Consider the following 13644-nt stretch of genomic DNA (forward strand, 5'->3'; position numbering starts at 1 on the left):
TGCTGACTGTGGTGTGGTCACACAGATATAAAAACATCTTTTAGTTTTACGAACCCGAAAGCCGCGAGCTTACTCGCTCGTGGATGAGGGAAAGTTTATTCATGCAATCTGTCATCTTGTTTGTTTATCTATGTAGTTTATGGTTTGCTTGTGGTCACTTGAATGAAAGTGAAAGAGATGAAATCTATAGTTCCATGAGTGAAATAAATTCGGCATTCTGTCAATTTTACAATCGAAACGGAGAAAGAGTTATTTTGTGATTTCGTTGAGATTTCCTTCCACTATAATCTGTAATTATGAAACCCAAAAAGCGGATTCAAGAGTCATCTGAGGAATCAGAGCAGTCTGTAGAAAGCGTACCCAGCAGTTCGTCAGAGAGCGATAGCGAGGAGTCGTCAGCATCAGAGCGCCGGTACAAAAAGAAAAGAAAACGTGGTGATTCATCCGACTCTGAGAGCGATTCAGATGACCAAAAACGAAAAAAACGCAAGCACAAAAAAAAGAAAAAGAAACACGGTAAAAAGAAAAGACGTCATTCTGATGATGACAGTCATTCCCAAGACGAGGAGTCTATGAGTGAGGGCGAAATTTCCAGGAAAAAACGTAAACATAAGCATAAGCACAATAAGCGAACGCGTCAGTCTTCGGTCAGCGAAGTTGGTAGGTGTTAACTGAGAATGGCTGAAACAACAAGTGATATTGTATTCTTTACATTACGGCTTGTTCACATTTTGTTTAGCAATACACAATCTTAATAGGGTTTGATTAGTGCAGTTAACTATTCACTGCGTTATGTGTCTTTAGATGTCCATATTTTTTTTCCTTTATGTGCCCTTCCTCCCCTTGTTTTAACCTTAACAAATTATTTAATTTGTATTTTGTAGAAGAAGAACATACTGAGCGCCGCCTACATAGTGTTGTAAAAGAACGTAGAGCATCATCAGAGGAAGGCAGTCAGCCAGTACGAACATACTATCAGTAAGTGTTTAGTGACATTTATCTTTTTACATCCATCATCCAATATCTGTTTCTATGGTCTGATGTAGCAGTTTAATTTGGTAACTATGCAGTTCTTTAATTTACCAGGTTGTTGTTCTATTGTTTTAACACAATATAAATAATTTATATTAACATAAGAAAATGATTAGGTTTATTCTTGTAATGTATCATACAATGTACATGAGTGAGCCTAGCAATAATTTTGTGGTGTATAAATCCAGACAAAATTATATTACTGAATGTTGTTGAGATAGATTTGCATTCAGAAAAGGACCAAAAGCATTTGTTCTAGGGCCTAATATAAAAAGCTGTTTTCTTATCATTTATAAAGTCTTATTTTATTTGGTGTAGGAAAGAATACCACCACTCTGCTTCTGGTGAAGATTATGACAGAGAGAGAGAAGTGCAAAGGTTTTATAGAGGCTCAAGCAAAGACAGGAGGCAATATGAAGAACAATATCAGTATGACAGAGACCGTAATGAAAGGTTTGTTATAGTTTTTAATTTCTATATTAAGTTCCTACCTATAATGAATTTATTATGATATTCTCTAGTTAGAAGCTACTATTGGAATGTAATTGCAGATATGCTGCATATAATCAAGATAAATATTATAAAAACAAAGAAAGATATCACCAAAACATTCAGTATAATGAACCCAATCAAGAGTATGGTCGCAGGCAACAAGATTATGATGAGTACAAAAGGTACAAAAGTCATATTTTATGGGCATCACTGTTATGTTTAAGCACCTTTCATTTTCATTGCATATTTCTTTAAAAATTTGATGTATGTTTTGTGTGCTTTTCCATGCTTTAACACAGCATAAATTCAGAAAATGTATGCTCACCCTGTTTGTATTGTCAAACTATTATGTTGATTGTGATTTTGTCAACAATTCATCAAATTATAATAATTATAGGTATTGAGATTATATGTAAAACTTACTCACCTTTGGTTTTATCTTATTTTTACCTGATTTTTTAATCATGTAAAATCATCATATTCTAAATATTTATATTTTATATTGTGTTAATTGACATTAATTTAGCTTTTATTGCTTTTTAGGCATCATAAGTATGATCAAAGGCCACAAGAAGATTACCGCCGTAAGCCAGAAAATTACAGTAATAGAGATGATAGAGGTATTCATTATGTAGTGTTTTGTGGTAGATCTCATATTACACTTCAATACTTGTAATCTGCATTTTACCAAAATTCTAATGCATAATGATATAAGTAATGTTTTTTATGTAATATGAAATCTTCTATACCTACCCAAATGTGTTTTTCTTTTAAGCATTATTTCTCATAAAAGACGAGTCTAGAATTCAAAATGTTTTTTCAGGTTATGGGGGTCGTTACAATCAATATGATGATAAAGCTCCTAAAAGAAAAGTTTATGATGAAGGAGTCAGATCAGACTACCATGAAAGGTATTGATTTTAAAAATTGTAAATACCAACTATTTATTCTACAAAAAATATTATGTATTTAATTAAAAAATAAATGTTATTTACAGACGTGCCCCGACAGACCCTGAACGTTACCGCGAGAAGGATTACCCCGAGAGAAGGGACAAGTACCGTGAAGAGGAGTACCCAGACAGGTACGCTCAGACCCCTTTTGCTCCCTGTCTCAGTTACACCACTTATAGCTCATTTAAGGTTAAAGAAAACTATTTTAAACATGTTTTCAGACAAGGACTCTTATATTTACTTGTTTCAGTATAAGTAATTCCATTGTTTGTGCATGTTTGTGTGCTGACGTCCGCCTCGCCACTTGTTCGCGACGTTAAACTACTGTATTTGTTTTTACAGAATCTCTACAGACAATTATAATGAGTTTGATCAGAACATGTCGCTGTTGCAAAGATATTTCCATATTTGCATATTAGACGATAATTCCTCTAGGCATGTGTGAACACTCAGTTCTAGATTAAGTGGGATGTGTTGACCAAACAAAAAGGCGTTTGCCGAAAAAACAAGTGAAACACCAAATTTTATTTGTGTTAGATTGAAACCTAAAATAATGGTTTTGTTATCGCAACGCCTCGGCTCGCTTATGGACGGCATTGCCTGTAGTAAGCAATAAAATGATTTCACGCGATTCAACACATTGATTTATTGTTCGATGAAAATCTTTTTTGATTTCAAACACAACTGGACAACGGAACTAATCTAAAACACATAAATAATTACACAATCAACAGAAATTATAGATCCTACTGTACGTTTTCGGCATATATATATACATTGAAATTAGACGCGTGTATAGCGTATGATGTAGAAAATGTTAGTACAAAGTAAATACAAATATGAATGGAGAAATCATTTAAAGCATTTATGGAACAGCCTTTAGGCTTATTTTATTGCAGTAAACGAAACAATGGTCCGGTGTAGAAAAATAACACACTTCATGAAATTGGTTTACACCAATGGGAATTGTTCAAATAAGAATTTGACATTTATTGTAACGAAATAAGCACGAATTCGGAATACATAGCATGGATTATCAAGATAGTTGATATTATATTTATTCACATCTAGAATATGAAAGATAAAACCTTTTAAATATTAAGATGGAGAAAAATCACAAATATAATTAAATTGATTGGATGTCATAGATGTATGTATATGACTTCCTAATTATGAAACACAAAAAGATTATACATGAAGATGAAAAGATAACAGCAGAACTGCACAGATAACTTTGAACTTAACAATGAAGGAGTAAATTTTACTTTAAAAATCAAAAGGAAATTGATTGTAACTCGATACGGGTACCCCAAATATTAATCAGAGAATACAATACCAAGACAATTCAATTGACTAAATCCAAGATTGGAAAAACTAATATCAAGACAATTAAATCCAAGATTGGAAAAAGAAAAGCCAAGAAAATTAAATCCGAGACTGGATGATAATTCAACAGAAATCTAAACATGGATGATCATCTGTAGGTATTCTTCATTCTTCGTCAAAACAACATATTAAGCAAATGTAACGGTAAGTGTATGTTTTATAGGCGTGTCAAATACATTGGTACTTCGTGATGAAATTAACTTGATTTTAATGCTATAAATATACATTTTTCAATATCATAATTAAAATGTTAACATTTAAATAATAAAAATTAAAAGTGGTTTAGTAATAGAAAATGTGGACTAAAGTTTGTATCAACACAAAACTATGTACATTGTTCGTCAAATAGATATAGATCATAGGGGTATATTTAAAAATAACACAAAAATTATTTAGTCCAAGGTTTGAAATATACAATTTAATCAAGCAATATAGTAAAAATAACAATGTTGTAACGAATGAAATTTTCTCATCTATTGTAAATCTTGAACACTTGTTTTTTTTTTTTTTTTCTTCTACAGGTTATTTCACTACAAACAAGTCTTGATTTTTTCAAAATGCAAAAACTAATAAATTTATGTGGATTTGGATGTATGAGTGCTCTCGGAGTGATGTTACTATTTCATAGTCATAAAGCATTCTTCTATAATATACTTTAATGACAAATAAAACATTGCAAACAACGAATTTAGTAAAATTGATCTATTAAAATTACAAAAAAATACTTTTCACTTTTTATGGTGTGAAATACCCTCTTTATTTGGTCGTATGTCATATTGTTTTTAAAAATTTTAATTTTACTCGATGTGTGATCATTATGGTGTTAAGGAACAAACATCACAAAATAATTGTAATTGTTACGAAACAGCATTATAATGCAAGTTGTGGTTGGCAGGTCGAGGGACGCGCCACGCGAGCGAACTTCTAGACCTGACAAACCGTCAGAACCCCACGAAAGGTATGTTATTTTTTTAATGTTATAATGAGTGTAGTCGACCACAATATCTAGATTCATGAATCACCAGAAATTACCAGATTTCTATTATTTATTGACACAGTTTTTATCTAAATTTTTCTTAAATTATGCCAATGTGTTCGAAGCGCAATTTCAGTTCTATATTTAAGAAAAGCGATTTGAGTTTTTTAAACCAAAGTGTGATTCCGTTTCTCCAACCCGCCATTCATATCAAAAACTACTATCCGAGTAAGAAAACCAAAAATTCTGTTTTATTTAGTTTAGTTGATCCAAGTTTAAACATTTCGCGGACATTCGACGAGAGAACGTGTTAAACATGATAGTTTCCGAGCCGGTGTCGTATAAATGATATGGACAATGCCTTCCAGGGCAGCGTCTCGGTCTCCGCGCTCGTCGTCGCGATGGCGCGAGCGGCGCTCCCGCTCGCCGCGGCGGGAGCCCCCGCGGCCCGACCAGCGCCGCGACAGGGTCGAACGAGACAAGCCCAGGGAGAGGAGGTCAAGGTAATCACTATATCGCTACATAGATTAAAACAAAGTTACTTCTCGCTGCCTGTCCCTTCTCTATGTATGATTAGATCTTTTAAATTACTCAAAAAATTTTGATGCGAGTTTTTTAAATACTTGACTAGATGATAAGTAGACTATTGTGTTACAAAATAGAAAAAAAGAATTACTTATAAAACTCGATCAAAATCGGTTCAGCCGATCTGGAAATCCTGAATGTGAGACGAGAATATTTACCATTCATGTTTAAAAATAGCACTCATTAATTTACAATACTACAGATTTGCCGACGCCGACGACAAGGAATACAGTTGGGGCAAGACGGAGGTGAAGAAGGAGGGTCAGGCTGGAGACAAGGAGAAGCCGAACTTCGGGCTCTCCGGCAAGCTGACGGCCGACGCGAACACCGTCAACGGCGTCGTCATCAAGTACACGGAGCCCGAGGATGCCAAGCAGCCTAAGAGAAGATGGAGGTACTACTTTATGTGTCAATCTATCTTAATTTGTTCCTTACAGATTATTTTATTTGCATTCTTTCAATTTAGTATTCTTTTCTTTTTCATTTATTAGACATTGTTCTTCGAAATTTTAGATGTTTAGTGTCATATATTACAAGGATATGTCTAGAAATAATAATATAATAAAGCCTCTTTATTTCCCTTAAACATTTACATTTTTGTTCACTGTAAATTTTTTTTCGTAAACCAAGATTTATAGAAACCCCTCTATAGGTTAAAGGTCTCCTCCATATTCTTCCAAACCTTTCTGTCCTTAGCTATCTTTATCCAGTTATTTCCTGCTATCTTTTTTATATCATCTACCCATCTTTTCTTTGATTTACCTGACTTTTCTTTTTCCGAGTGGGCCCTTCCATATTGTTGTCGCAAGAGTCCAGTAGGATATCTGACTACGTGTCCGGCCCAGTTCCACTTCAATTTTAAGGCTTGGTGAAGCGCATCTGTAATTTTCGTTTTTTCCCTAATTTCTTGACTTCTTACTTTTTGGATTTTACGTAATTTTAAGATGCTTCTTTCCATTGCTTACTATTTTCTTTTTTACTTTTCCTTTTGTGAAGATCCAGGTCTGGGAGCCGTAAGTTAAACAAGGCAAGATACAGGTGTCCATAACGGTCTTCTTCATTTCTAGGTTGTAGTTTCCTTTCAATATTTCCTTATGCGCCCAAAATTTGTTCCAGCTGGATGAGATTCGTCTGTTCACCTCGTCTTCGTTATTTGATTTTTGGAAAGATACTTGTTTGCCCAAATACACGTAGTGCTCTACATATTCTAGTTCCACGTTGTTAAGTATAATTTTTTAGTTTTTTTTTTGCTATTTGTCATTATTTTCGTTTCACTTAGGTTCATGTGTAAACCAACAAGTTTGCTTTCTGTATCGAGATGGTGTATCATGTTCTTTAATTTCTGACGAGTTTCAGCAAAGAGCACGAAATGCAAAAAAAAGAGCGTGTCTAGAAAATTATTATATAAATTGTTCTGTATTTTAATAATGCTTAAGGGATTTGGTATACATTGCAGGTTTTTCATTGCGATAAACGAAATTTCTCAAACAAACCACGCGATGTTCACGTTTACGCGCTGGCATCTGTCTGTGTTCGGTGATAGTGTGTAGCCAGCATAATTATTAATTAAAAATATGTGATCAATTTGTATCGAACAATAACGCAGAACAGAAGACTACGGCGCTCTCGTTTGCAAGATCCATTTTGGGGACCTTGAGCTCGATCAAATATTGAATTTGCTCAACTAGTGACTGTAATTGCAGGTTCTACCCGTTCAAAGGCGACAAGGCGCTGCCGATCCTGTACATCCACCGGCAGTCGGCGTTCCTGCTCGGCCGCGACAAGAAGGTGGTGGACATCGCGCTGGAGCACCCCTCCGTCAGCAAGCAGCACGCGGCGCTGCAGTACCGCGCCACCGCCTTCCAGCGGCTCGACGGCTCCCAGGGCCGCCGCGTGCGCCCCTACATCATCGATCTAGGTACACCGCAGTACCGCGACACAAACTTCGTCGTCAGACATTTTTATTTCCCTTCTAAAATACGGAACACTCTGTTGGCACTCTCAAGAAACACACCAGTCGAAACATATTGTTTGAAAGTTTCTATGAATATTTTTTTGCTTTTGAAGCGAGTACATAATAATATATATCGACCGTTGTCTGCTTTCTAAAAATTATTTAAAAAAACAATTTCAACGAGCAATTGGCTTCTTTTCTGATCAGTGTACATATAGCGTGATTCATATGTATCCATATGACGAAACGACATTGTAATTCACCGTGTCAATTTCCAGATTCAGCGAACGGCACATTCGTGAACAACAAGAAGATAGAGCCGCGGCGATACATCGAGCTGCTGGAGCGCGATGTGGTCAAGTTCGGGTTCTCGCAGCGCGAGTACGTGCTGCTGCACGAGAACAGCAAGGACGACGCGCTGGACGACGACCAGCAGGACGCGGGCGTCGCCACCACCGACCAGATCAAGCGCGAGAAGCGCGTCAAGCAGGAGGTGGCCGAGGACGGCGAGTGACGCCGCACCATTCATACTAAACTTAACGCAACGGACTGTTATAGTGATGGTGAGGATTCACCGTGATTTGTCCCTGGGGAATTTCTGTTTAGTAATTTCAATGTTCTTGTTTTATTCCGTTGAGTTGGCTCAAACTTAATTTGGTTGGTTTTTATAGTAATCGCAAATGATTTTGGAAGGTGACTGTTGTAATTAAACTACATACATCTTGGGTATTTTATACATATTCCTATACATTCTATTCCACAGTGTTTTTTTTATGTATGTTCCTGTCATTTATATGGATATGATAAAATGAATTTAAAACTTGCACGAACTCAAAGCTTGCGTCTTCTAGCAGTACTTGTGTATTGCATATTTAGTTTTATTTTAGTATTTAGTTTTATTTTAGTATTTAGTTTTATTTTAGTATTTAGTTTTATTTTACGGTCTTTACTACGGCTAAGTGAGATTTACGTACTATATTATTATATTCATATTTAAATTAGTAACATTCTGGGTTGTATACTATATAGAGTGCATCTATTATAACTTCCAGTAACATAAAGCAATAAACTTTGTATGGTATAGATATCATAATATATAATAGATCTCATATGTATATGATAATATACATATGAGATCTTCATCATGATTCAATATCCAAATCTTGTGTATGACATAACTTACTAGGACATTAAATATAAGAACCTTAAATAAACAGACATTAATTCTTAAATTGGCTTTTATTTCATTGTACCAAAATCTAATTAGCAGTCTATAGGCAGAATGTCTCAGGAATGACTTAAAATAAATGCATAATTACATTTCATATCGTACTCGATGGCGTCCGATTTTGTACGAAAGGGATGCCCGTTCACTCTAATATGTACAACGTCCCAACTATTTACATTTACACGATATAATAAATAACATTAAATATAAACATCCTAAAACTTCGGTGGAATAATAAAACACGAATGTATGTACATTATATGGTAAAGTCAATATCACAGTTCAAAATGTAGTGTTGACGAGTTGGAGCGCTGGGCCATGTGGGGGGAGCGCGGGGTGATGTGGGGGGGGCGCGGGGGAGTGTGTGGGCGGCGCGGGGTGATGCGGGGGGGGCGCGGGGGGATGTGGGCGCGGCGCGGGGGAGTGTGGGGGGGGCGCGCGGCGCTCGCACCACGACGCGCGCTTGGCCGGCGCGCGCCGCAGCGGCACTATGGTGGCGCTGGCGGGCCTGCCGCCGCCGCCGCCGCCGCGCAGTGACTGCGACCGCGCCAGCGCCGGCCTCACTAGTCTGTTGGGCGCCACGCCCACGATGCTGTGCCGCGAGAACGGCGTCCGCGGGATCTCGTACCCGTCGTACCCAATACTGCCCGGTGCAGAGTCGCTGTCGTACATTAATTCTAAGTATTTCGACGTCGGAAGCAACCTCGACGGCTCCATTTGATGCTCCGGGTAATCTTCATCTGTAAATAAATATACTTTTTGATTTACCTTGTAAGTTTTCCGAGTGAGCGATGAATGAATAATGAAGTGATCACGAACCTAAGCAGGCGTTGTCATTCTCGTCCAGAAGGTAGGTACGGTTGTCGACGGCGTCTGATCATGCGGGCCATGCGCAATACAAAATGTTAGTTGACATTGGATAATTATCAAAAATCATGCCATATGTATGACAAACAAATATAAAATGTTTCATGCAAATAAATGTATGTGTGTATGAGACATAATACTGAACTTCTAAAATGATCTTAATCTAACAAGATTGTCTTATAACAAAACATTGCATTAATTATTTTATAAAATCACAAGTTAGTTACCTATCGTTAGATAACTATCCATCTTATAAACAGATTATGAATATACTTCCAATTCCTACTTTGTTTTAATCGTCGTGACTTTAGGTAGTAACACATAGTTACCGTCAGGCAGCAGGGTGAGGTAATGCGGCGGGGGCGGCGGTGCGGCGGAGGCGGAGAGCGCAGCGTCGCGCGGCGTGGCGTCGCGCAGCGCGCGCACCACTTCTAGACAGCGTCGAAACGTCGGCCGCGCCTCCGCGGAGTAGCTCCAGCACGACCGTAGCAGCTCGTAGCTGACATATACATCGTTATTCTCATAGGTGTATTCCACAAAGCATAAATAAAGAGAAGACTTATTGTCATTTCTCTAAAAAAAGTACACCTTCCATTGTAGCTGGAAACAATTTGATACTATACACAAGTCGATATCCTTTTCAATATGTTTCGAATTCATTACAGGTACGCTAATTTGGACCAGCCCACATAAAAATAAGAAAACGTCTCAAATTGAAAATAGGAAATGAATTAAGTAAAATCTACTAGTTTAAATAGGTAAACAAGATTTTTTGTAAACTTTCATTTTTCAGTCATAAAATCTTCGGCTCATAACAAGGTCATCAGATTATCGAAATAAAAAAAAATAGTACTCACAAAGCCGCGGGGCAGTTGGGCGGGCGGTCGGGCGTGCCCCCCGCGCGCACGTGCGCCAGCACCTGTCTGTTGGTGCGCGCCGGGTACGGCTGCTGGCCCAGGGACAGGATCTGGCGGACACCATACAACATCACTAATTGCTTACTTGACTGGGTAAAACTTACAAATTATTTTAAGAAACCCCCAATTCCGGAGTTGCTGACATCCTCTAATTTAGTAAAAAAGCTGATGGTTTCCAAACGGTTGAACGGACATTTTGTAAACCTCCAACGCTCGATTAAATTATCTTTCAAATACAAAAAATATTTTTTCAAAATGAATTGTCACAAGTTGCTATAGTTTATCTGCAACATCGATTACCTCCCAGCACAATACGCCCCAGGCCCACACATCGGACTGGCACGAGAACACCCCGTCCACGAGACACTCCACCGCCATCCATCGCACGGGCAGCAAGCCTGGGGAAAATAAAGATTATTAGCATTAAAATTATTTCTATTAATAATGGCAACTACATAGTGCTTGTAAGACAACATACATGCTTTTTGCAAATCGAAAGAATGTCTGTTCACATATATGTAGGTAGTTATCATTAATTACATACACATGATCGGTCAAATTACACAGATTCAGTTAGCACCAAAAGACTTGTGTTATGGGATACTATCTCAGTGATACAATATTGAAACGAGGAAATTGCTGTCCGGGACATCCGGGACCGGCAGCGTATTAGTTCAGCATGGTAACCTAGGTTAGGCTATAGAGGTCGTCAAAAAGTCAAAATCACTAAAGTATCCATAGATACAGTATCGGCAGAATAAACATGCATGCAGCATTATTATAGCACCTTCGCCCTCCTTCCTATAGTAGTCGTTCTTGTAGATGTCCCTAGCGAGCCCGAAGTCCCCGATCTTGACGACGCGGCCGCCGCCGCGCGGCGCCACGAGGCAGTTCCTGGCGGCGAGGTCGCGGTGCACGAAGTGCATCTCCTCCAGGTACCGGCAACCCAGGGTCACATCCACGCACATGTTCAACAGGTCCAGTAGCGTCAGGGACTCCGCCGTGTACTGCTCACAAAACAATTGTCATTTTTAGATTTGGATCATTTGTTTCGTACTACTTATCTCAAAATGAAGATCAGTGCCCATTAAAATAGTTATGTTGATGATGTTTGTGTACACGTACACAAACATGTTAGGTTTAAAAAAAAATGAAACATCTCACAAAGGTCGGTTTCATTCTTCGTGTTAGTCCTACTCGTATATACCGTGCTAAAGAAGATTATTTGACTGATTTGCATTAGATTGTATAAGTGCGATATTATTGAGATGGGTAGACTTCAAAATTTAACGCTTTATTCATCCATGATGGATATTTAATTGGGGTCGTTGTCTACAACAATTCCTTACGAGAGAAGCACGCTTGGTCCGGAGGTAGCTGAGCAGATCGCCGCCCTCCATGAGCTCCATGATGATGTAGTTGGGGTCGTTGTCCAGACACACGCCCAGCAGCCGCAGGATGTGCTCGTGTTTGAAGTTGGCCATTAGCGCCGCTTCCTTCAGGAACTCGTTCTTCTCTTGCTCCGTCGCGCCTTTACGCAATGTCTGTAGACAACTTTTCATGTTATACATATTTCCAAATGGACATAAAAAAATTAACAAAATATGGCAATAAATTGCTAGTGTGTGCTTTTATTCTACGTTGTCTTTCACTATGACGAAGGTGTATCAAAGTATGTATTTACTTACAAATGAACTTAATCAGTAAGTAGAAGAAAGTTGAAGTCCATTGATAGCATCTATACTAATATTCTGACAATCAAGGCTGTGGTATCCAGATTATATTTACATTTTAAGAATTCTGAGGGGTACAGCGCGTACGCAGTTCCCACTACCAAAAATAACGCGTCCGAGTTATCCACATTAGGGATAATCGCAGGGGTCAACCCGACCGCAGTGCAAGGGAGGGGCCTCGTCCTGGGGGAACCGCCGTCCTGATCACGGTGTCCCCTACGCCAGGTAAGTATGCTCTACTGCGCTGTAGCGAAGAGGGTTGTTGTCAGCCAAAACGAAACCATAGCGCGTTCTACATTTCAATGTTTTGAAGAAGCGCCATCTAGTTGTAGCGCTCGAACTAAGTCAACACGCATGCGCTCTCATTGTAATTAGTATATAACAATTCCAAATAATAGGTATGATAAACTAAGTTTTATTTTACTTGCTAAAAAAGGCTTACGAATCAATCCAATCCAGGCTTATAAAATAAATATAAAACTCCGATCGATATACGCGCCAAAGTGCTACCGTAGATCCTGCATCTAAAACAACTTTATTTTGGAGACAACTTGTTAAAGGACCATATAATATCAGGATAGACATGTCGTTCTCGAGGTAAAAATGTAAATAAAACATTCGTACTACAGACCGTAGAAATCGCTGAAATTTGGTACGGTAGAATGGGGAACAGTTAATCCCACTAACAGACCGCAGGTAGTGTCACCTGTTCTGGAGTGTCACACACATATAGTGAGATCACCTTGACAGCCACCCTGGTGTCCGTGGCGCCGCCTAACTGACGCGCGACGCCCTCGAACACTTCGCCGAAAGCCCCGGACCCCAGGAACTTGGTTAGCGTTATTTGTTCGCGCCGAATGTGAGGGAGTCCGGCCAACTCCGCGTTCGATGGACAGTATACCACGCCCTGAAAAAAAAAAACACAGTTTTTTCCTCCTCCTTTCGAGTGTCTGGTTTCGCTAACAACATTAACATTTTGCTAAATCGTCCTAACGGTTATTTATTCTGAAATAGCTTGGGTTACTTGGGAGATAACTTCTATACTATATTCAAACTCGGTTTTTCAACTATCTTCGTTCAAAATTAGGTCAAAATCCGTCCAGCGCGGTTAAAAAATCAAAAGTTAATAATTTACATATAAATAAAACAGAAATGTTATTCGAGGACATAATATTAGCCACAAATGAAAACCTGGTTATAGAGAATGTTGTTGGAGTGTCTAATTGGCAGTTGTCGCAAAGTAGCCAGCTCGACGTCAGGCCCGCGCCGCGGTATGATGGTCGACTGACTTTCTACGGCAGCCTTTTTCTTGGTGCGATTCTTGTATGCTGTAAAAATGTATTGTATCACGAGCATTTTGTCTTTGGTTTAAGCGTTTAAGACATGGAATTAGTAGGTACTTGTATAAAGTAATAATTCCATGGTATAAGATGCTCGACTGTGAAGGTGGCATGTTTTAATCCTACTTGTGTAATGAGTATGCATACCAATGGGACTATGAATGTATAGGAAGCAGAGTTG

The 13644-nt window shown here is 38.4% G+C and overlaps 2 protein-coding genes and 1 non-coding gene across 7 annotated transcripts in view; 1 reads left to right on the plus strand and 2 right to left on the minus strand.

The window, feature by feature from the left end:
- Nucleotides 1-141: 141 nt before the first annotated feature.
- LOC128671677 (smad nuclear-interacting protein 1) lies at nt 142-8610 on the plus strand. Of its 2 annotated transcripts, XM_053748367.1 has the most exons (12): nt 142-660; nt 885-978; nt 1351-1485; nt 1584-1706; nt 2068-2144; nt 2348-2435; nt 2522-2608; nt 4759-4821; nt 5208-5342; nt 5627-5818; nt 7128-7342; nt 7657-8610. In XM_053748367.1, the coding sequence occupies exons 1-12, from the start codon at nt 297-299 to the stop codon at nt 7890-7892; spliced, it is 1809 nt and encodes a 602-aa protein (XP_053604342.1). In that variant the 5' UTR covers nt 142-296; the 3' UTR covers nt 7893-8610. The 2 variants fall into 2 exon arrangements, with proteins under 2 accessions (XP_053604342.1, XP_053604343.1); XM_053748368.1 differs by lacking the exon at nt 1584-1706.
- The window catches only part of sev (sevenless), a 31167-nt gene continuing 26125 nt past the window's right edge, over nt 8603-13644 (minus strand). For 3 of the 4 annotated variants that reach the window (XM_053748362.2, XM_053748366.2, XM_053748364.1), the window contains 9 exons: nt 13315-13451; nt 12866-13030; nt 11740-11934; nt 11178-11397; nt 10691-10788; nt 10331-10440; nt 9803-9972; nt 9426-9479; nt 8603-9346 (listed from right to left, as the gene is read on the minus strand). In XM_053748362.2, coding sequence (XP_053604337.1) covers nt 8889-9346; nt 9426-9479; nt 9803-9972; nt 10331-10440; nt 10691-10788; nt 11178-11397; nt 11740-11934; nt 12866-13030; nt 13315-13451 — 1607 coding nt within the window. In that variant the 3' untranslated portion in view covers nt 8603-8888. The remainder of the gene's footprint in view (nt 9347-9425; nt 9480-9802; nt 9973-10330; nt 10441-10690; nt 10789-11177; nt 11398-11739; nt 11935-12865; nt 13031-13314; nt 13452-13644) is intronic. The other variant, XM_053748363.2, reaches the window with a different exon arrangement.
- On the minus strand, nt 12195-12356 carry LOC128672178 (U1 spliceosomal RNA). Its single transcript, XR_008404921.1, has one exon. It is a non-coding gene; the product is annotated as a U1 spliceosomal RNA (small nuclear RNA).

This window comes from Plodia interpunctella, chromosome 8 (genome assembly GCF_027563975.2).
Source record: "Plodia interpunctella isolate USDA-ARS_2022_Savannah chromosome 8, ilPloInte3.2, whole genome shotgun sequence".
Taxonomy (NCBI): domain Eukaryota; kingdom Metazoa; phylum Arthropoda; class Insecta; order Lepidoptera; family Pyralidae; genus Plodia; species Plodia interpunctella.

Coding starts and splice junctions, on each gene's coding strand:
- LOC128671677 (XM_053748367.1), top strand. CDS start 297: ATGAAACCCAAAAAGCGGATTCAAGAGTCATCTGAGGAATCAGAGCAG. Junction 5,819..7,127: donor CAGCCTAAGAGAAGATGGAG/GTACTACTTTAT, acceptor CTGTAATTGCAG/GTTCTACCCGTTCAAAGGCG. Junction 7,343..7,656: donor CCCCTACATCATCGATCTAG/GTACACCGCAGT, acceptor GTCAATTTCCAG/ATTCAGCGAACGGCACATTC.